The following is a 21,234-nucleotide window of genomic DNA, read 5'->3' as shown; positions in this document are numbered from 1 at the left end:
TGTAAAATGAGTGTAAAACTCTATGCTTCGTTCAAATTTTTCCTTATTTGGTACAACAACTTAAAAAGTTATATTTTTTTTTTGGAAAACCCACGAGAGCCCACGCCTTGGGGATGCTGAAAACACGTTTATATAGGGAGAGGGAGAATCCTCATATATAGCCCACAAACTTTCTCTCCCTTTTTTATGTGTGATCTCACAACAAGAATCCAAAGGGAAATGATATGTGAGAATAGTTCACTACTTGAGGATAAATTCAGCCCCTTTAACATTTTTCTTTGCCTTTAAAACTTAACGAATAACGTTAAAGGGGGGATTTTATCCGTCACGGGGGGGGGGGGGGAATATCATTCCCCTAATCCAAACCATTCAGTTATTGGGGCCACAAGAGTAATAGGTTATAGCCCTGTAAATCATCATCTCCATTGGATGATCATAAGTCTCCGATCTGCAGAGGTTTATATAATGTGCAGTCCGTCAATACATCGGAGGGCTAGGATCAGCTTATTGAGATGATTTACAGGGTAGGGCCTATTTACTTTGTGGTCCTAGGTAGTGAGCCCTAGACTACTACTTGCATGGGGCGCTACTCACGAGCGGATGCCATTCCAGCCCATCTATACTTTTGTTGTTCTACATAAAAGCTAGCATCACTCGTACACATGTATACTTATGCACTGGAAAGCGTAGTGGGACCTGTTCCAACTGAGGCCTGATAATAAGGCATGTGCGCGAGTGATGCTATCGGTCCTACATTAATAAGATCTAATAGGAATGGATTTTTTTTTTCATTTATGACAAAAAAAACTTGGTATACTATTAATATCCCAGGTTTTAAATGCCTCATTTTTTTTGCTCATAGAATTTCTAAAATTTAAATATTTATTAGTTGATAGGAACTAAAATACTATCGAAAACTATGGGTTTTGTTAACAAATTCTCCGGAGACACTTTTTAAGTGCATTGAAAATGTAAATTTATATTAAATTTACATACGGATTAAGAGTTTTATACGGCTTTAGAGTCTTTTTTTTCTCAAAAAAATGTGTAGATTTACATTTTCAATGCACCTTAACCAGCGCCGGGCACTCGTTAACAAAACCCTTATAAAATTTAAGACAGAGGGAGTTCGTCCAATTATCACAAAGGTTTTGTTAAGTGCATTGGAAATGATATTTTACACGTCTTTTAATAATAAATTAGTATATTCATGAGACAGTGTGTGAAATGATTGTAAAAAATCATTTCCAATGGACTTAACCCTTATCACAAGTGTTAGTGGGCATGTGAGTCTGTACTACCATTCATCTGCTGTAAAGCAGAGAGCTCCACCTCTTTTTTATTTTTTTATTTTTACTCTTTGTTATTTTCGTGGGACCGTTGGAAGACTCGAGAGTGAGAAAAGAGAGCTTTGTCTCCTTGGGGCCCTTTATTCTGACAAACGGCTACTTTCTTTGGTCACATGTCAATTTATCGTCATATTCTCAAATGCAATACTTCATTTGAGAATTTCTCTTAAGTGGGCCCCAATTTCTTTCACCACTCTTCACCGTCCGATTTGCTTTATTTTCTCACCCAAAAAAATACTTCATTTTTTCTTGGTTATTTGTGGGAACATATTTAATTGATTCCTTTGCTGTAAATGTGCTCAAATCAGTCTTTCGAGACTGTTGCAAGACTCTTCTTCTCTTTCCCATTATACAGAAAAACCTTTCACGCCTGTTTTTCTTTGCTGATCTCCAAAACTGTTTTATGCATTTTGCTGAAGGATTTAAAGCAAAAGGTGAGCCAAAGACCTCTGAAAATATCTCTTCCTGTTCTGGGTTTTGCGATTTTTCTTTCTTCTTGAGGTTTTGCTCCAACGGTCATATATGATATATCCCTTTGAAATTTCAGAGATGGTTTTAGTTCTTTTTTGGGTCTTTTTTCTTCTCTGCAATCCATTTGCTTTTGTGGGTTGTTTGAATAAAGAAGGTTCTGCTCTACTATCGTTCAAACAATCCATTACAGATGACCCAGAAGGATCTATGAACAGCTGGAACTCTTCTGAACAAAACCCTTGTTCATGGAATGGGATTACTTGTACCAATTTGCAAGTAGTTTCTATAAGCATACCCAAAAAAACACTTGTGGGTTTTCTCAATCCTGCTCTTGGTTCCCTTTCTTCCCTTAGACATATCAATTTGAACAACAATAAGCTCTATGGAAGCTTACCAATTCAGCTCTTCAATGCTCAAAATCTCATAAGCCTAGTCCTTTTCGGGAATTCTTTTTCTGGGTCTGTCCCTACCGAGATTGGGAAGCTTAGCAACCTCCAAAAGTTGTATTTATCACAAAATTTATTCAATGGATCCATCCCCATTTCTATACTTCAATGCAAGAGATTAAAGGAGCTTGATCTTAGTCACAACTACTTCGCAGATTCCCTACCTGCTGGATTTGGTACTAGTTTGATGGATTTAGAAAAACTCCATCTATCGTACAATCGATTGAATGGCTCTATTCCTAGCGACTTTGGTAATCTTTCCAGCCTTCAAGAAACATTTGATCTGTCACATAATCTTTTCTCCGGTCCAATCCCCGCGAGCCTTGGAAACCTTCCAGAGAAGGTGTATATTGATCTTAGTTACAACAATCTCAGCGGGCCAATACCGCAGAATGGGGCTTTACTTAACAGAGGACCTCCCGCATTTAGTGGTAATCCAGGGCTATGCGGTTCGCCATTGAAAAATCCTTGTTCTAGTGTAAGTCCTCAATCCTCATTTCCTTTCATGCCCAACAACTACTCTCCTCCAACATTAGATGGAAATAACAATCACAAAGGCTTGAGTAGAATTGCTTTGATTGCAATTGTGGTGGTAAGCGATGTTTTAGGAATCTTTCTCATAGGTTTGGTGGTCTCTTGGTGTTATTTGAGGTTGGTTTCGCGTAAGGGTAAAGATGAGAGAGGGACTATTCAAATGTTGCAAAGAGGGAGGAAGGAATGCTTATGTTTTATGAAAGATGAGTCTGAAACTCTATCTGATAACATTGAGCAGCTTGAGCTGGTGCCATTGGATACACAGGTCAATTTTGATCTGGATGAGCTTCTAAAAGCATCTGCTTTTGTTTTGGGTAAGAGTGGGATTGGAATTGTCTACAAAGTTGTGCTTGAAGGTGGGCTCATCCTGGCTGTTAGACGATTGGGTGAAGGGGGTTTACAGAGGTTTAAAGAGTTTCAGACAGAGGTAGAAGCCATTGGAAAGGTCAGGCACCCGAATATCGTCACTCTTAGAGCTTATTATTGGTCTGCTGAAGAGAAGCTACTAATCTATGATTATATACCCAATGGTAACCTGGCTGCTGCAATTCATGGTAAGTACCCAACCTCTAATTTGTTTATTTAGAAAGGGATAATCAGAGTGATGTAGGTAACACTATGGAGTTTTGGAACCTTAATTTGTTTATCGTCTTATTTGAACCTTAGTAATAATAGGGAGTTTTGGAAGCTATTTTCTTTTAATCTGAAGTTATATTCATTGATTTATAGATATAGGTAACACTATCTCAAATCTTATTTAAGATATAGGTAACACTATCTTAAAGAAATTTTCTTTTAATCTGAAGATATATTCTTTGATTAATAGACATAAGCAATAGTATCTTAAATCTTATTTTCTTGCGAATCATGAATCTGCTGCTATAAATTTGAAACCAGAGTTGTTATTTGAATCTTAATAATAATTTGAAGTTTTGGAAGCTATTTTCTTTTAATCTGAAGATATATTCTTTGATTAATAGACACAAGCAATATTACAACTTTGTAGTTAGCAGCTCCTGTTAAGAATTGTAATGGGATTAAATATATAACTCTTGTCTAGGATGTACTTGGATTTAATCCACTTTTGTAATCCACTTTTGTATATTGGGGGGGACAACTTGTCCCAACCACTATTCAATAAAATTGTCTTAATTTTTTTTTAAAAAAGAAAAAAAAAAGCAATAGTTTCTTAAATCTTATATTCTTGTGAATGATGAATCTGCCGCTATAAATTTGAAAGCAGACTTAACTGATAGTTAATGTGATTTTCTTTGATCCATTTTCTATCCAAGTTAGTTTGTTCTCATCCTTCAACTTTTGGGCGTTTGTTATGGATCTAATTTCAGGGGCGGCTGGAACGGCGTCTTTTTCCCCACTTCCGTGGAATGTTAGACTGAAAATCATGAAAGGCGTAGCGAAAGGTTTGGCTTATTTGCATGAATTCAGCCCAAAGAAGTACGTCCATGGGGATTTGAAACCCAGTAACATACTACTGGGACTAGACATGGAGCCATGCATATCTGATTTCGGACTTGGACGCCTTGCCAACATAGCAGGAGGATCTCCAACATTGCAATCCAATCGGACACCTGCCGAAAAGTTGCAGAAACAGACATCAGAAATCCCAGTTAATCTGGCCATGAATTCCGGGTTTTGTTATCAAGCTCCTGAAGCCCTGAAACTTCTAAAACCATCACAAAAATGGGATGTCTACTCGTATGGAGTGATTTTACTTGAAATGATTTCTGGAAGATCGCCAATGGTTTTATTGGATACTTCGGAAATGGATTTGGTTAGATGGATTCAGTTCTGTATTGAGGAAAAGAAGCCGCTTTCAGATGTTTTAGACCCTTCTTTATGTATGGAACCAGAGGGGGAAGAGGAGATGATTGTTGTGCTGAAAATCGCTCTGGCTTGTGTTCAGACCAATGCTGAGAGAAGACCTTCAATGCGGCATATTTCAGATGTTTTGAACAGGTTAACTAATGCTGGCTGAAAAACACCCATCCCATTTATCAAGCTTTAAATGACAGAATAATTCTCCATCTGCCACTTTGTCTCTCTGCTCTACGATAGCGTCAATTTTGACAGAGAAATCCATTAATGCCAATCATTTTCTGGTTTCAACTAAATCGAACCATTTAAGCAAGGGAAGGGCTTCCTATTTGCAGCTGAGGGGGGTTATGGTACAAAATGCATACTTGAATTTTTCTTACAATTGAAACAATAGAGAGAGAAGAGGTAGAGTTCTCTTTTACTGCTATTTCATTTCTTGGTAGTTTATGAGTTCTTTGTAGTTTATGGTTTGTTCCCATGGTTTGTGCAGTGTCATGGAGGTTGTGTTCTTTAGCTTAGCTTGTTTAATAGTGTAACATTTTTCATGTTTGACTGTGCTAAATGATTAGACATTAGGTCATTTAAGTGCAAACCATTCCTCTGTTCTTATATCTGGAGCTTATGTTGTGGGAATTCTGATGGCTAATGCAGTCAATGGAAATTATTTGTCTGTTTCTTCTCTGCTTGATTAGTTGGAGAATTTCTGAAAAGAGAAGTACATTTGTTTATTGGAATTCAACTGGCTTTTTTAATGGGCTTCCTATTGAGCTTATGAATTGGGATAGGGAGAAGAAGACATGGTGACAAACTATGTAAATTTAACTTCTTCTCAAGCCTACATTTCTCTGGTAGATCTTGCTCACCACTGTAATTCTTTGATCATCTCAATGTAGGCATGTCTTTTTGCTGCACATATCCAGCATCTTAACTGTCAACAACTTAGTTGTTATTATTGTATAGCTTAGTTGTTGGATGGTCAGCTAGACCTAGGGCCTTGAATGATTTAATTTATTATTGTATGGGTTAGTTGTTGCCTCTTTGGATGGGAACAAAACTGGTCCTTATTTGCATATAAGATTATTTTAATTTAGTCATGTCAACAAGTGAGACATTAAGAACTGTTTGGAGGCCATGGATTATATCATTTATAACACTATCACAACCATTATTTTCATATAATCATACATAAATTCAAAGAGACCTTTTCACCTCCGTCATGACGAAGGTAAATAAGATTAGTCTCTGTGATATGTTCGGCGGTCTAGATTTGTTATGTTGAAAACCAATTGCTACGTCTTACAATCGGTAACTGGTTACATATTAAGCTGAAAAAAGGAAAGCAATTCCCCTTCCTTCTCCGTTTTTCAGTTCTAAGCCAAAAAACCACAAGAATTTTCTTCTGTCTTAGATGAAATCTCTCCCCTTCTACTTTTTTTAGTTGTAAGCCAAAACACCAAAAGAATTTTCTTAGGTCTTACATGAAATCTCTCTGCTTTGAAGCTTAGATCTTGGATGGTTAGGCTTTCATGTCCACGCTCAAAATTCATGTTTCATTTGCCATGCTTCGACGTAGAGATGCTTCTGAGGAAAACTATGGAATCTCTCTCCTAAACACGTTCACTAAGAAATCCAACATTTGTTTATCTCCGAAATTCTCCAAAGCAAAGAAAGCCTATGAAATTCTAAGATCAATATGTGACACCAGAAAGTTTCAGATGGGTACTTCCAAATTTGATGCAGTATTTAGGAGACTAGAAAGTCAGAACCAGTTTAACCACATCCATGGCAGATTTTTTAGTTAGAGATGAACTCAGTCAAATGTATCCATGGCGCTTTAAGGTCAGGTGAGGCCCATTACAAGTGTACAAATAGAATCTTGTCCATGCATTCATGCCACTCATACCTGAAGGAGAGAGGAAGAACGAGCTTGATGAAACTGCCTCAAATTGAAAACCATTTGCAGATGAAGAGTAAATGCTAATAATAATCAGAGGTATCCAAAGAGGCCCTTAGTTTCAAGCTTCTTTCAAAGCCCAAGGCTGTCTAGTTCCATCAGTTTAAAATTTCAGTTCATCAAGTAGTTGAAATCCTACTTATAATTAGTGAATTGGCTGCATTGAGATGACGAGCTCCGATCACCAATCTGTCAAAGTGAATTGGCGATGATAGATAAGATTCGGTCTAGATGTGTGTTAACACCAGATCCTTCCCTTCATCAAAAAACTGTTTTGGGTTAAGGCACAGTCCTGCCTGTACTATCGCTGGGTTAGGTGAAGACCCACCACACAATCTTACATTGGAGTTTTGCGAGTCAATTTCATGGTGTTTTGGTGAAAATCTCCTTGGATTCTTATATTCTTTCGTGGATTTACACCTTTGGATTCTCTGTCGTTACATTCTCCCAGCTTTTTGTGTCCTGGGGTCTTTCTTGCACCTTTGTCACTTACTGCTAATTCATATCGATATATATTTTCTGTTAACAGTTGTGGAAACGATAATGGCATACTCTATTTTGGCTGTTTGTTCGATTTATCTGTATCTTTTTCCCTCATTATTCAGTACCTGCACTCCCTTCTCTTGGAACTGGTAGTCTTGTAAATCTGTTGGATCAAATACGAAGGGTGGTACCGCTTTCACTGTACTTGAAGGCTGGGCACCATATAAAAACTCCTTATAGTGAGCATTGTGTTTGATGGGTCTTAGTTCAGCTTTTCAAATGCAATAACACTTTAATCAAATGGGTAGAATTGATCTATTCAAATTTTTCTACAATACTCTTTCATAAGGTTGCTCCATTGTGACCTGGTGGTCACGGGTTCAATTTACGGAAACAGGCTCTCTGCAAAGCAGGGGTAAGGCTGTGTATATCTAGCCCTCCCCAGACCCCGCAATGGCGGGAGCCTCGTGCACTGTGCCACCCTACTCTTTCATAATAGGGCCAACACACCACATGGAGTGGGGAGTCATAATTGGGCAATTTAGAGACATGTTTGTGTGAGGTCTCATGTGTAGACTCCATACTATCAAATTATCAATACTAAATATTACGAGAAAACTTATGTGGCCCAACTCTATTTAAAACCTTATAAATGTAATGTTTTGGTGCAGCCCTAAGTTATTTAAAACATTATAAATCTAAAGTTTCATGGGAGACAGTAAGGTTATTTGGAACACTATGACAGTAAAGTTACGTGGGTGGACCCATGATCAATTATTTAAAACATTGTACATATAGAATTTCTTGAGTGGTCCCGAGGTTATTTACAACTTCAGGGGAATGATATCACCCTTTAAGTTTATTCGTTAAGTTTTAAAGGCAAAGAAAAACATTCAAGGGGGTGAATTTATCCTCAAGTAGTGAACCATTCTCACAGAAACCGTCAAGGGGGGATTTTATCCATTTAGGGGGGGATATCATTTAACAAACTTCATATTATAAATTTTCTTGGGTGGTCCTGGTGTTATTAAATTGTTATAAATGTAAAGTTTATTGGACGGCTGCTGAAGTAATTTAAAACCTTATAAATGCAAATTTTCTTTTGACTCAAACAGGTAAAGAGGAGAAATAGGGTATCTGAAAGAGGGGTGTTTCAAAAAGTTATTGAATTGGTTAGGTGGTTAAAGAAGGGATTCTTGTTAAGGTTGTTAAGGAGTCTGAGGGTTAACTCAACAAGTGAAGAATTGGTTCTTAGGTGGTTAGATTCTTGATGTTTCAAGAATGTATGTTAAGGAGGTTGAAAGAAATAAGAATCAATAAGTAAAGAATTTGGTTTAAGAAAGGTTGGCAAGAAGGGTCGGTTAAAGAATTGGAATTTGATACATCAAAGAAAAGGACTCTTACTTGGTCTTCAATGTTAGGCAATTGGTTGTACGGTGCTTAAACAAGAAGGTGTGAATTGGTTTTGGGTAGTTATTCTCGTGTAAGTAATAGGGTGGCTGGCAGCTTTGGGAAGTGTTTTGCTGGCAGGAAAAACTGGTTGGAAGGGTTAATGGTTTGGGTGGTTTTGAGTAAGCTGGTTAATGGATGTATGAGCTGAAGGTCGGTGGGCTATTAGAGGTTTTATAGGGTTGTTGTCAATTCAATTTCAGGGTGCAAGGATGAAGATTGTTGGGATTGTTTAGGCAGCAAAGGGACTCTTTGGCTGACGTTTTATCACCTAAAACTAAGGAGCACAGAAGTGCAGCTAACAAGATGGAGTTTTTGTTGAGGGAGATGGATTGTCTGTTAACAATTGAAGAGGATTTGGTGGACTTGTTGGTGGCGTTCGGTCCTCCTTCGGTCCGGGTGTGTGCGTGAGCATGCGTGCGTATAGGTGCAGGCGTGCCAGCCTCTCTCCGAGGTAAGGTGAAGGGGTGTGGTCCAAAGATCGGAGCCTTTCCGTCCCTGGGATTGGATTTCATGCGATTAAGAAGAAGAGGGGAACATCACTTCTTTCTTGGGTTCCACTGCCTTTACACATATGGAAATGACTTTTTTACGTGGGAGCGTGGTCTCAATCTACCTAAAGCAACATAAGAAACAAGACAAAAGGTATCCGAGAGTGAAGGGGGGGGGGGGGGGGTGCCCCCATACGCGTGGGACGTGTAAGACCCTCAAGGTCAACAGACCGTCCGACTTAGGCCAAATGATAAAATAGGCACAGACCCAGCGCCAATGCGAGGGATAAAACAAATTAAAGAGCAAGACTCACCAGTGAAGACAAATCCATTGCTCCTTCAATCCGAGTTACAGTTATAGCTACCGAAAAGTAAAAATGTACACGTACTGGAAAGTAAAAAGATAAGGATAAAATGCTAATACATGATTTGTGGATTTTTGGTTCTGGGACCTCTTCCTTGGAGATGGATGCCTCCTTATATAGCTTTATTCGGCTAACCGCTTCTCATTACCCACGTTCTACTTTGAGGGAAGCTTTTTGGTAACTACCCATGACAGGTCATATTCCACCTCCATAGTCCAGATGGCCATCTTCCACCTTCCCATGACCGGCAATAGACACGCCACATCTTTAAGTCATTCAAACAGATAGTATCGTGCTACTTTAGTCCCATTTCACCGATCGTCTCCTTTATGGTGAATGCGCACTAATGGATATCTTCAATAACCGCCTTCTTATACCATTTTAAATCATTCACATTTTTCCTATATGCCTATTAAGTGCCAGCTCAGTTCAGCTCGGTTTCAGCTAGGTTCGATTCGGTTCGGTTCGGCCAATTTTGCCACCTGTACTTGTGGATCCAGTCACTTATGGACCGGTTAAACCCAAAATGGGTGTAAACAGGACTCTTACGAATAGTGGAGAATGGACACGATATGAAACAGGGAATGGCTGATTCACGGTGATAAAATCTTGCGTAAAAGAAGATGAAAACCCGAATAAAACATATTAGAAAAGTAAATAAAATTAGAAGTTTTAATGAAGAAAACTTACTATTCTTCTTTCTTCGGCATAAGTCTCGGGTATGCTCCCTGGAGACCAGTGATCGAATCCCACCCGGACTTGCCCGATGCACGTGGTTTACGGGCGATTGCGTGCATCCGTAGGGACTAGTCCTACTCCCGAAGGGAGTGGGGACATCCTACGTTATCAAAAAAAAAAATAATAATAATAATAATAAAGAGGATAAAAGCAGAGACTCTTCTCTTCCAAATAAAATATTTTTTTATTTCATCCTCAAAGCACCCAAAAACGTTTTATAATGATATATTTATGGACTATTGATTTGCTTCCTAATCCAACTACAAGCAAATCAACAAATAAAGGCTAACTCTACTTTTCTAGAAATCCTAAAACGAACTAAGATAAAGGCTATTTTAAGCCAATAGAAAATTAACAAATAAAATAAACTAAAACAAATTGAATTTTAGATCCTTAGTGAAACAAGGATCGTTGATCATAGCATCGTCCGTTATCTTGATGATCATGCATTGATTGGCCTTGGAAGAACATGATCTTGCATAATCTCGATCTCGATCGTTGAAATGTGTCATCCGTTGGTTGATCCGACGATCTGAATCATCCGACCATGTCTTTGTAGTTCTCGGCCTTCGAACGGCATGATTGCACCTGCATCACTTAGATACCTTACAAATATAAATTTCTATCTAGCTATTAAATGTCTCATACACGTTGATTTTTCTATAACTATCAAGTAGCTCATTGATGTAAATTTCTTGATAGCAATTAAATATTTTAAGTTTGGGAAATGATCCCCGCACTTTAACGTTATTCGTTAAGTTTTAAAGGTAAAGAAAAACGTTAAAGGGGGTGAATTTATCCTCAAGCAGTGAACCATCCTCACAGAAACCGTTAAGGGGGAGAGGGCGCTATATCATTTCCCTTTAAGTTTTTAAGCTCCTGTTCTAATTTGACCTCTTAGAAGTTCATTCAAAGCAGTTAATATTTTTCCCATGAACAATGTTCGGGCCATTTTCTTTGTAAAGAGTAAAGAGAATCGGATAATTATCTCAAATTCAATGAGATGACACAACACGAGTAGGATCTTGGAGTCACTTTTAACAAAGGTGAGAGTGGGTTGGAGACCGACCAAAAAACCCAATCACTTAGGTGGTACCGTTGATTTCACAATATCCCTTCACTATTTTAGTCCAACAAGAAAAGAATAATAAACCTAGCAAAAAAGAAAAGAAAAGAATAATAAAAATCAACGAAGAAAGTAAAGAGGAGAAAAAAGAAAGAGGTAGACTATAATATCTGGTGGACGTGAATTGCAATCAGGGATAAGAATCCTACTCAGGCTCTGGACAGATATACATACATACAGAGAGAGAGAGAGAGAGAGAGAGAGAGAGAGATGGGTAGAGAATGGAGAGGGGTGGGAGATGGTGGTGGTGGTGGTGGTGCTTTTCTCTTGTGGGTGGCTCTTATCTCACTTTCTCTTTTATCTGCCATACTTTTCTCTTGTGCAGATGGAGTCCCTAAAGGCAAATCCTCTGCCGCCGATGACACTATTTACGGCAGTGGATGTGCCCCAGGGTGCGGTGCGGCTTGTGGTGCCTGAAATTCAACACATCATCTCTTTCTCAAACAAGATTTGGCCCATAAGGAGAGAACCCATTTCATCGTTTGAGTTCCAACGTCAGTCAATTGAGTCTCACCAGCCATGAGTCGAGCCAGAATTTAACGGCTATGACATAGTAGTAATGGTTGCTATACTTTCTTTCTTTCACTTATTTTGTACTGCTGCACTAGTGCATAAATGTAATATTTTCTTCCAAGAGCAATTACCCCCCCCCCCTCCCTCTCCCTCTCTCTCTCTCTCTCTCTCTCACACACACACACACACACACATAAAGTTAAGAACCATTTTGTTTAAATATCCGTGGCGTTTTTAGTATAATATAAGCAAAATGAGCTTTGGACACTGTCTAAAATGTAAAGAATGCAGGGTTTTCTTTCATCCATCCCTACAGATATATATATATATATATATATATATATATATATATATATATATATATATATATATATATATATATATATATAATAATGTTTTGGCTGGGACCTGACTTGCTCGGATGGGTCCTGCTGTCTAGCTGTGGCGGAGGGGTGGTCAGGGGCGACCTCTGATCAGAGAACACATGTAGGAATGTCCAGAGTTGGATAATCCTCCAATGCTAAAGTCAAAACAAGGCAATAGATACAGGCAGGGACAGAGCCAAGAGGTGAATTGGGATATTTTTCCAATATTGTTAGTTGTATGCGATTTTTTGGTATTGGAATTAGTAGGTTTTTTTTTCCGACAAATGCCTGATGAGTTTTCATTGGTTTGGACTTTGGATGTGCTAAATTTTCTCCAAAATTTATCTGGTGTTGCACTCTGGCAACGTTTTTCGTTGGGAAAGCCCACAATTTTTGGTGGGACTGTTTTGCGTTAGATGGAAACCTAACCTAGGAGAGAGGGAGAGGGAGAGAGAGAGAGGGGGGGTAAGTGCCCGTAAAGTCTAGTATTTTTCACAAAGTAGAGTGGGCCTACTTCACAGGATGATCTAAACCGTTCATTTGTTGGCCACAACATATACAGGTTGTACAATGTAGACCATCTCCATAGGATGATCCTAACCCTCCAATCTAGAGAGGTTAATGTAATGTGCAGACTTTGGACATCTCAACACTCACCATATAAAATATCTAGCATCATATTTATCATTCTATGATATAGTTTAGAACTTTCAACGAGGTGAAAGTTGGTGAGTCCAAAACTGATAATTGGGCTCAAAATTTATTTTAATTTAGTTGACTCCAATTATCAGTTTTACACAATCGGTTCTCTAATCCAAAAGAAACAGGGCGTTAGCATCCCATTCGTACATGAGTTGGGGTTCCCTTTTTTATAAACGGGGCTTACAGGAATCGTCGGTTGGCGATGGGACGGCCCGGCCCTACGATCTTCCAGGATTCAGGAATCTAGAGTCATACTAACTGTCCTCCCTGCCTTCCTCTGAATAACACAAGCACAAAACGCTCTTGGCTCTTTACTCTAGTTTGAGTTTCCAATTTCAAAAAGGATTCCTCTTTTAATTCAAATTCTCCTTCCCTTTAGAATTTCAATTTCCACCAATTAGAAATCTCCAAAAATTAGCCAATAGGAATTCCCATAATTCCCAACCAATAAGAATTAAGCATTGAATTGACCACATGCTAGTTAAATTATTTAATCCTTACCCAATAGGATTAAAATATTTAATTAAGAACATGCTAATTAAATGCACATACCATATTATGGTGCGTCTCTTCTTCTAATTGAAGTGTATGCACCCTGTGTATGGTGCGTCTCCTTCCTGTATCCCATACAGTGGATCCAATCCATTCATCGTGCACAATTAAATATGGAACCCGGATTGTCCAACAATCCATAAGGGTCTAGCAATTTTTTAGTGGGATCATCGCAAGGATCTAATGGTCGTTTCTACAGGGCCCACTCCGATCTCACACAATGTAGTTTAAGTACGATCGCATTAGGCAAGTGGCCCCACCAAGACATTAGCCTGAAGGAGACCATTAGATCAAAATACCCCAAGCACATCCAATGTGCATATCCTTCCTCCAATCCTATATTTACCGAGTTGGGTCTTACGGAGGTGGACATCAATTATTCTCTTGGCCCACTCAATGGTATACCATTGATCTATCGGTTTTAGCCCGCAAATGCATTTGCAAGCTCGTTTTGAAGACTACTCTAGCATTTTAGTAAAACTTTGATAAATAACTTTATCAAATCGGCGGGCCAGCAGCCTCTTTAGTTAAAGGGCTTAGATGAGATCGAAACTGTATATGGTATTCTTCTACAAGAGAGGTGGAGGATTTCTTGGTGGGCATCACTATTGATCCCATGGATTTGCCTGATGACCTAATACTATTTGCTAGCAATCCCAGTTGGAGAGTGTGGTTAGATAGACCAAAGCAATAATGCTCACTCACAGACCAAAACGACGACCCCTCCGGTCTAAAGACATATATGTCTGACAAAATAACCTTATTAATTCCTTATCCACGAGTTATTCTGTTAAGTGATACGTTCAATGCATGATCCAATCACCGCACACATTCCACCTGCTTAGGGTTAGCTACCCTAGCGATCGAGATAGGCCACCCCAATGCGTGTATAGAGGCAGAATCAATGCATTGAACGTATTTCGGATTTCGGTGGAGACCGACACCGAAACCACCCAAAACCGAAATGCTCATTTATTTCGGCCGAAATTTTGGAATTTCCAAAATTTGACACAAAAAATCTGTTTTTTTTTTTTAATATTAATTTAATATTTCATTGAAACACATCACACACTCCAAGAATTATCCAACAGATGTCATGAAATGGCAAATTCTTTATTAAATAAAAGTTCAATACAAGTAGAACTAGCTTTTAGGGCACACTCTCTAACATCGCATGCCTAAGATAGAAGGACAACAGAAATCAAGGCTATCTTTTCTTGGTGAAACCCAAAACGAGAGTAGATGGATCACGGGTACAGATCATCCGATCACGGTGTTCTCAAGGTCATTTTAGGATCAACAGTTCATGTAAGCGATGCAGAAGTGGGCCCCAGTATCTTTCACTTAAGAATTTGATGTAGACCAGATGGTCTGAGATAAGATTTCAAAGATGAGTTATCCAATGTTTGTCGAAGCAATGTATATCCAAATATCTACCCAAAAAAAGCACTCTATCAACCGAAAGTAGTGATACGGTAGAATTACACTAATCCTTATTTTTTTGAAAATTATTGTTTAATGATAAAATTTATATGGATTTGCTAGGGACCATCGCGGAAGGCATTTCGCGCTTCGTCTGTTGAATGTGAGAGCAGCCGCACAGGATCAGATTTGTAATTTTCATTTAATTCATCTGAGGTGGCCGCTCTCGCATGCAACAGACCAAGCGTGAAATGCCTGCTGCGATGGTCCCTAGCAAACCCCAATTTATATCATAGAACTCATCCGAAACAACATATCTTTGGAATACAAGGCAACTTAGGTCTTATCCAAGAAAACTTACCCCCTAAAAGAGACTTTCTTACCAACATAGCAAAAAGCTGCCACACCCATAACTCATTCAATTCGCCTGACATGCATGTGGGTTTCATTGGGACACGTTCTGAGTAGAACTATTCTCTGTGTCTCATATATAAAAGCTATGAGAGTTGCAATCTGCAACATTTTCCATGCCTCACATATCCGATGCATGGGTTTAAGTGGAGTTGCTAGGACTTACCCTATCAAACCACGATGTAAAATGGTGGGCCCCACTCGATGTATGAGCTTGGCTAGAGTTGGTGGGCCTTCTCATCGCTGTAAAATGATGAGGCACACCATATGCATGGGTATGGATAGAGATGGTGGCCATACCTTATCAAAATATGAGGTGTAAAATGGTGGGCACTACTAATGCTATGTATGTGAAATGATGTGCTTCACCTTATCAAAACACGTGTTGTTAAATTATGGGCCCCACCCAAGCTATATGCATGAGGTGTTCAAATGAATCACCCTAGAAAAAATTTGGGTACAAACTTTCCACGAAAAAAAATTATCCATAGAAATTTTCCATGAAAAGAAAACGAATGACAAAGGAAAGAAACACTTTTAGTATCTATCACAGATAGATGAGCATCACAGAGATTGAACTATATTTTAAAATCCATGTGTTACTCTATTAATTTAATAAGTCAGAACATACTGTCGTAGGGAGAATTTATATGATCGGTGGCCGTGAAAACAGGTGAAGTCTGAAAAAAGTAGGTACGGCCCACTTTTTTCGATGATCCAAACCGTTCATCTGTTTGGGCACAACGTAAATAGGTTGTGCCCCAAAAATCATTTCCATAGGATGATCCTAACCCTCCGATCTGAACTGATCTGAAAATGGAGATTTCCAAAAATCATTTATAGGATCTTCTACAGATCGGAGGGTTAGGATCATCCTATGGAAATGATTTTTGGGGCCCAATCTATTTACGTTGTGCCCAAATAGATGAACGGTTTGGATCATCGAAAAAAGTGGGCCGTACCTACTTTTTTCAGACTTCACGTGTTTTCACGGCCACCCATCATATAAATTCTCCTGTCGTAGGTCTGATTGAGATTGAACAGACTCATTATCTAACCATGTGCAAGATGCCCGAACAATCATGCGATGACACCCAGTTGTTTGCTTTTATGCTGATCATTTATTCCTCTTATCAACATGAAATATCAGAAGCAGTGTGGCGAGAACCTGGCTAAAATGTCCATCACATAACCCTCTTGTAATGTTTAAGAACTCACTCAAGCGAGTCAGGAGTTTTTCATTCACTTGTTAAGGCAAAACTCGACTAGAACAAGAACTCAGCCAAGATGTTGCGAATTGATGACTGACTTAAGGGGTTTATAAACAGTGCCCTCTTGTACTGAAATCTTTTAACTGTCATGGAGTTTACAACCCCTGACTTTTCCTTACCTCCGTTGAGGATATATCGATGCGAAACCTTTCCTCTGGTATTGAGATAAACAAGTCCCTTAACTCCAGAGGAAGGTCGAAATCTTCTAGAACCTGGAGAATGACATCAAACATGTTAGAATTTCCCCAGAAAAAAAAAAGGAAAGGAAAAAGATAGGAAGAGTAATTGCGTACAAATACATGCTTGAAACACAAACACACCTTGAAAACCCCATCAATGTCTCGACCGCCTACAAGAAAAGTGCATCCTGATCTTTTGCATCCAGTCAATATCTCAAGCATTTTTTCATGGTCCCCACCATAATATTTTGGCTGCAATGCAAAAAGACAATTCTATAAGATATGAACCATGTATCCATTTGGACCATGTTCTCTATAAAGATATGGGAATGAACAGCCAAGTGCAATATTTCAAAGAAGCCAAATGTCTGTCAATTGGTTTACAAAAATTTCTAAACCACCTACAAGTGGAGTCTGAAGGAAATCAAGTGTTGGTTGTAATAGTAGGGAAGACCTACAAGTATGAATAACTTGATTTGAACATATCAGTTTTTTTTTTTTTTTGGAAATTGACATTTCATTAATTTCAATAAGATTAGTCAGGGACAAGTTGTCCCATTACGTAGGGACCGTTTCGTTTTTGTAGGTTGGTCTGGTCTATTGCTCTTTCCTTGTGCTTATTTTGCTTTAGGGGGTTAGTTCACAGGTACAACTTTTGTAACTTCATGGTATACCCATGGATTGGCCCGTTCCTATTTGGAAGGCTGCAATTTCTTGGGGTGCCAGACGAGTACACATCGACTAAGCTAATAACCTTAACCATTTCATTTCTAGATCATTGTGTCAATCAGCAAAGAAAATATAAGGCCCAAAACAACGAATTCACTTGTATCTTACACACATAGGGCGCCTACTACGATAACACAATAAATCAAGCATAACAAAAAAGCTAATTTACCAAAAAGGAAAGCACCCCCAAAATCAACTGGTCTATAGGAGATTAATGACGACAAACACAAACAAAGGACAAAGTCCTGCACTAGGATACTCGACCAAGTATTTGTTGCATGAATAAACCATCATATATGGACTTAAGTTGCAAATTCATATACTGCATAAATCCTTGTAGAAAAGTTTATATAAATGAATCGCAATTTCTTACATTAATGAGCCTTGCTGCAGTGTCTGCACCTATTACAAAAGCACTGCCAGGAAAGAGTTCTGCTTTTTTATAAAAATAAGGCTGATTGGAAATTACCACGGTCTTCCCTGCCATTCGAGAATAAAGAATTTAAGGGGTCATTGGATATTTTCATGTGAAAATTACTAATTAATTCTGCAGAAATAGTAAACAGATTGTTCGGATGTACAGGCACATTTTATTTCACCAACTCCTTCAATATAAACTCAACTCAACTCAACAAAGCCTGTGTCCCAAACTAGTTGGGGTCGGCTAAATGAATCCTATAGAAAAATTTCATGAAGAAAAATTTCTAAATGAATCCTTTAGAAAAATTTCAACAAAGCCTCTGTCCCAAACTCAACCAACTCCTTCAATATGGATACAAAAAAATCATGCTGAGAATAGGTAACCAATGCCTCATACCCACTATCAGGAAACTAGAAAAGTAACTGCATGCACATATATTTTGTAATGTTTTTGCCATGGTACTGTTAATAGTCCATCCTTAAAACATTGTAAAAATGTCCAGTGCAACTAATCTATGATTGCTATAAGGGTGTGTTTGGTTGCACGGGGGTGGCTCAGAGAGTAGTGGAATAGGAAGTCAAAGGGAGGAGACAAGCATTTTGACTTGCCTGAATTACCTCGGAGAATTGTGTAGTAGTGTTTGGTTCCACGGCATATACTCGGAGAGTAGGAGAATAAGTAGGAGGTGTCATTACCAATAATAGAGAGTGAGAGAGAGCATCATTCCCTAGAAAATTCAACCAAAATTCTTTGCTTTTGGAAGAATTTGGTTTAAAAGTCATAATGAGGGGACAAGCAATCTACATCACTAGACAAGCAATTATTACATGGGAGACATCCAAGGGAGTCAAAGGGGAGCCCAATGCTATTTTGGCAACCAAATGTCGAATGGCATGCCAATCCAAGCCAAATTAAAACGACTGCCAAGCTTTTGTGCAACCAAACACACCCTAAGTAAAAACTAGTCAAACTAAGCACATAGTTAAGACCAAATTTCATGAGCTTCTATTTCGATTCAATGTAACGTGGTATGGGCATACCACTGACATTTTTTCGTTAAAACCAAAATAATTATGCAACACAATGCTCTCATGAATTTCAAAACAAGTTACAAAAGTTTTTTTTGTTTTCGTAATATTCAAATGTTGATACCACAAAATGATCAAACCAGCACCTCAAAAATCTTAGGATACCACTAACAAGTATGCTGGAAAAAATTATGATGGAATACACAAAACATATCACAAATAGCTCCTCAAATCATAAATCTCAAATGATGCCAATCACATGAAGTAAACAAAGGGCACAAAAGTCACTCAATAATCACATAATCCACTCATAGAATAATCAAATTCCTTTGATAAAAAATCAAACTGATAATTAAATTCCTCTGGTCACAAAATAATCAAATTTAGCTCCACAAACTGGATCAAGAGGCAACTTTATTCTAATTACATTAAAAAATAAAAAGCCAATTAGAAAATAAAATATAAAAAATCATCCACCTTACCAACTTTTTCGAATTGCTTAACTCGATCTTTGATTTGAGATACTGTCAATGGAGGTTTATCTGCATTTATTGCTGAAATCTCAAAGCATGGAATCCCATCACCACAAATGCTACATTGCAAAGAATAAATTAGAAAGAAATTATAATAAATGCAACCACATTGAAGTAACATAACAAGGCCAAGTGCATTCGAAATCATTTGACCAATCTTAATTTTATTCCAAACATATCCATACATGATACTAGTAATCCATGGATCCAAGCTAGGCCCAAACTTTTGTTAAAAGGTGAAATAGGGGCAAGGCATTTAGAGTGTTAAAGGAGAATAGGGGCAAGTCACCAAAGTATAACAATCTGGATTGTGATCAAGTTTCTCCACTCTTATCACCATTCGTAGGAGGAACTTTATCAAATTCTTGTGAGGGAATCGAGGTATGATGTCATGACAATGCACCATTATCCATTGGCCATGAGCAATATAAATCATTATATCTTTCTAATAATGGAAAATTGTCATTAGATAATTTGCTTAAGATGAGTTGAGGGAGAAATGGAAATAAAGTACCAGACGTGTGGACATACAAGAGGAAGAGAGAGAATCCTGAGTTTAAAAAGTGAGAGAAAGCAGCAAGATCAAAAAGAGTAGTGAAAATGGAGAACAATAGTTTTGATCTGTTGAGGAAGATAAGAAAAGGTCAAAAACATTGTATTCAATAAGAGATGGATGTTGGTGAGAGAAATAAGATGGAAGAATGACATCAATCGCACTCACATTTGCAGTCAATGTATACTTCTATCGTCGATTAGTCATATGAAGAAGTATCTAATTACATGAACTATCGGTACTCATTGTTAGATTCTGCTTGAAAAATGATTTCAATTAAATAATCATATTTGTTACTTATTTATTTTACTAATTTTTCTTTAATCTTATATTTTTAAAAGAAAAGAAAAATAGGTTGAGCGCCTTATTCCAACGAGAGTCGTACATCTACCAATTTTATGGGTAAATGAATGTCTCACAGAAATGATATTCAGATTTACTGGCTGTCTCAACTTTTATTCACCAAATTAAAAAGACTGACAGATGCATACAGACTGAATCATATATAATATTTAGACAAAATCCAATCTTAGGTAGACTAAAGCTTAATCCTGAAGAGATCCCATAAGGGCCAGAGTAGTAGCCACCAGTAGTACCAACCGAGCCCCATTATCCTGTTCACCCAACCTTGTTGTCACGGACTTCCATAATTACCAAAATGGAGAAATGAAACACCAAAAAGTATCATGCAGACCATTTTCCAGTGTTGCCGAAGCTAGAAATAACACTGAGAACATCCATAGCAAAAAAATATCTAAATGTGTCATGCAAATCCATGAAATCCCAGATGAGATCATTTAGTAATGGAACTCGTAAGGGGACTTCCAGAGATAGAGAACCAGTGCCAAGATAAGTAGATAACACACTACCAAGGATTGTGTCCTCGCTCTGTTAGGTGCCTCATCAACAACTAAGAGAGACAGAGCAAAGAAACAATCATAAAAAACTATTTTACCAAAAAAAGCAACCACAAGGACAAGAAAAAGACAAAGCAAAAAAAAAAACTATTTTACCTAGAAAAGCAACCACAAGGACCCAAAAAAGATAAAGGAAAGAAACAATCATAAAAAGGTATTTTACCTCGAAAAGAAACAAAAAGGAGCAAAAAAAAACTGCTGACAGTCCCCTTGCTTCCAGTACTGAATATTAACTTATATCAAAGCAGTTACCAAACAGAACCATTCAAAAAAAAAAACAGAACTTCAGCTCTCCATTTTGATTACAATCCCAAGGATCAGTTTCTATGATTGTTTTCAATCATCATGGAACAAAGGACAAACTTACTTTTGGTGCTTCAAGGGTGCTTGTGTAAA

The 21,234-nt window shown here is 38.0% G+C and overlaps 2 protein-coding genes across 7 annotated transcripts in view; one reads left to right on the top strand and one right to left on the bottom strand.

Moving 5' to 3' along the window:
• The first annotated feature begins 1,666 nt into the window (after positions 1-1,666).
• Positions 1,667-5,388, top strand: LOC143883419 (receptor protein kinase-like protein ZAR1). Its single transcript, XM_077386767.1, has 2 exons — positions 1,667-3,354; positions 4,147-5,388. Exons 1-2 carry the CDS (start codon positions 1,872-1,874, stop codon positions 4,794-4,796), a joined length of 2,133 nt encoding a protein of 710 aa, XP_077242882.1. The 5' UTR covers positions 1,667-1,871; the 3' UTR covers positions 4,797-5,388.
• A 10,988-nt stretch (positions 5,389-16,376) lies between these two features.
• Positions 16,377-21,234, bottom strand: part of LOC143884783 (Nucleotidylyl transferase superfamily protein) — a 29,608-nt gene continuing 24,750 nt past the window's right edge. For 5 of the 6 annotated variants that reach the window (XM_077388568.1, XM_077388565.1, XM_077388567.1 and 2 more), the window contains 4 exons: positions 19,318-19,427; positions 17,760-17,866; positions 16,799-16,909; positions 16,377-16,690 (listed from right to left, as the gene is read on the bottom strand). In XM_077388568.1, coding sequence (XP_077244683.1) covers positions 16,574-16,690; positions 16,799-16,909; positions 17,760-17,866; positions 19,318-19,427 — 445 coding nt within the window. In that variant the 3' untranslated portion in view covers positions 16,377-16,573. Of the gene's footprint in view, positions 16,691-16,798; positions 16,910-17,759; positions 17,867-19,312; positions 19,428-21,234 lie in introns of all 6 variants that reach the window. The other variant, XM_077388569.1, reaches the window with a different exon arrangement.

This window comes from Tasmannia lanceolata, unplaced genomic scaffold (genome assembly GCF_043159265.1).
Source record: "Tasmannia lanceolata isolate RefF3 unplaced genomic scaffold, GAP_Taslan_0.1 ptg000008l, whole genome shotgun sequence".
Classification (NCBI taxonomy): Eukaryota; Viridiplantae; Streptophyta; class Magnoliopsida; order Canellales; family Winteraceae; genus Tasmannia; species Tasmannia lanceolata.
This window is presented reverse-complemented; position numbering and strand designations above follow the sequence as displayed.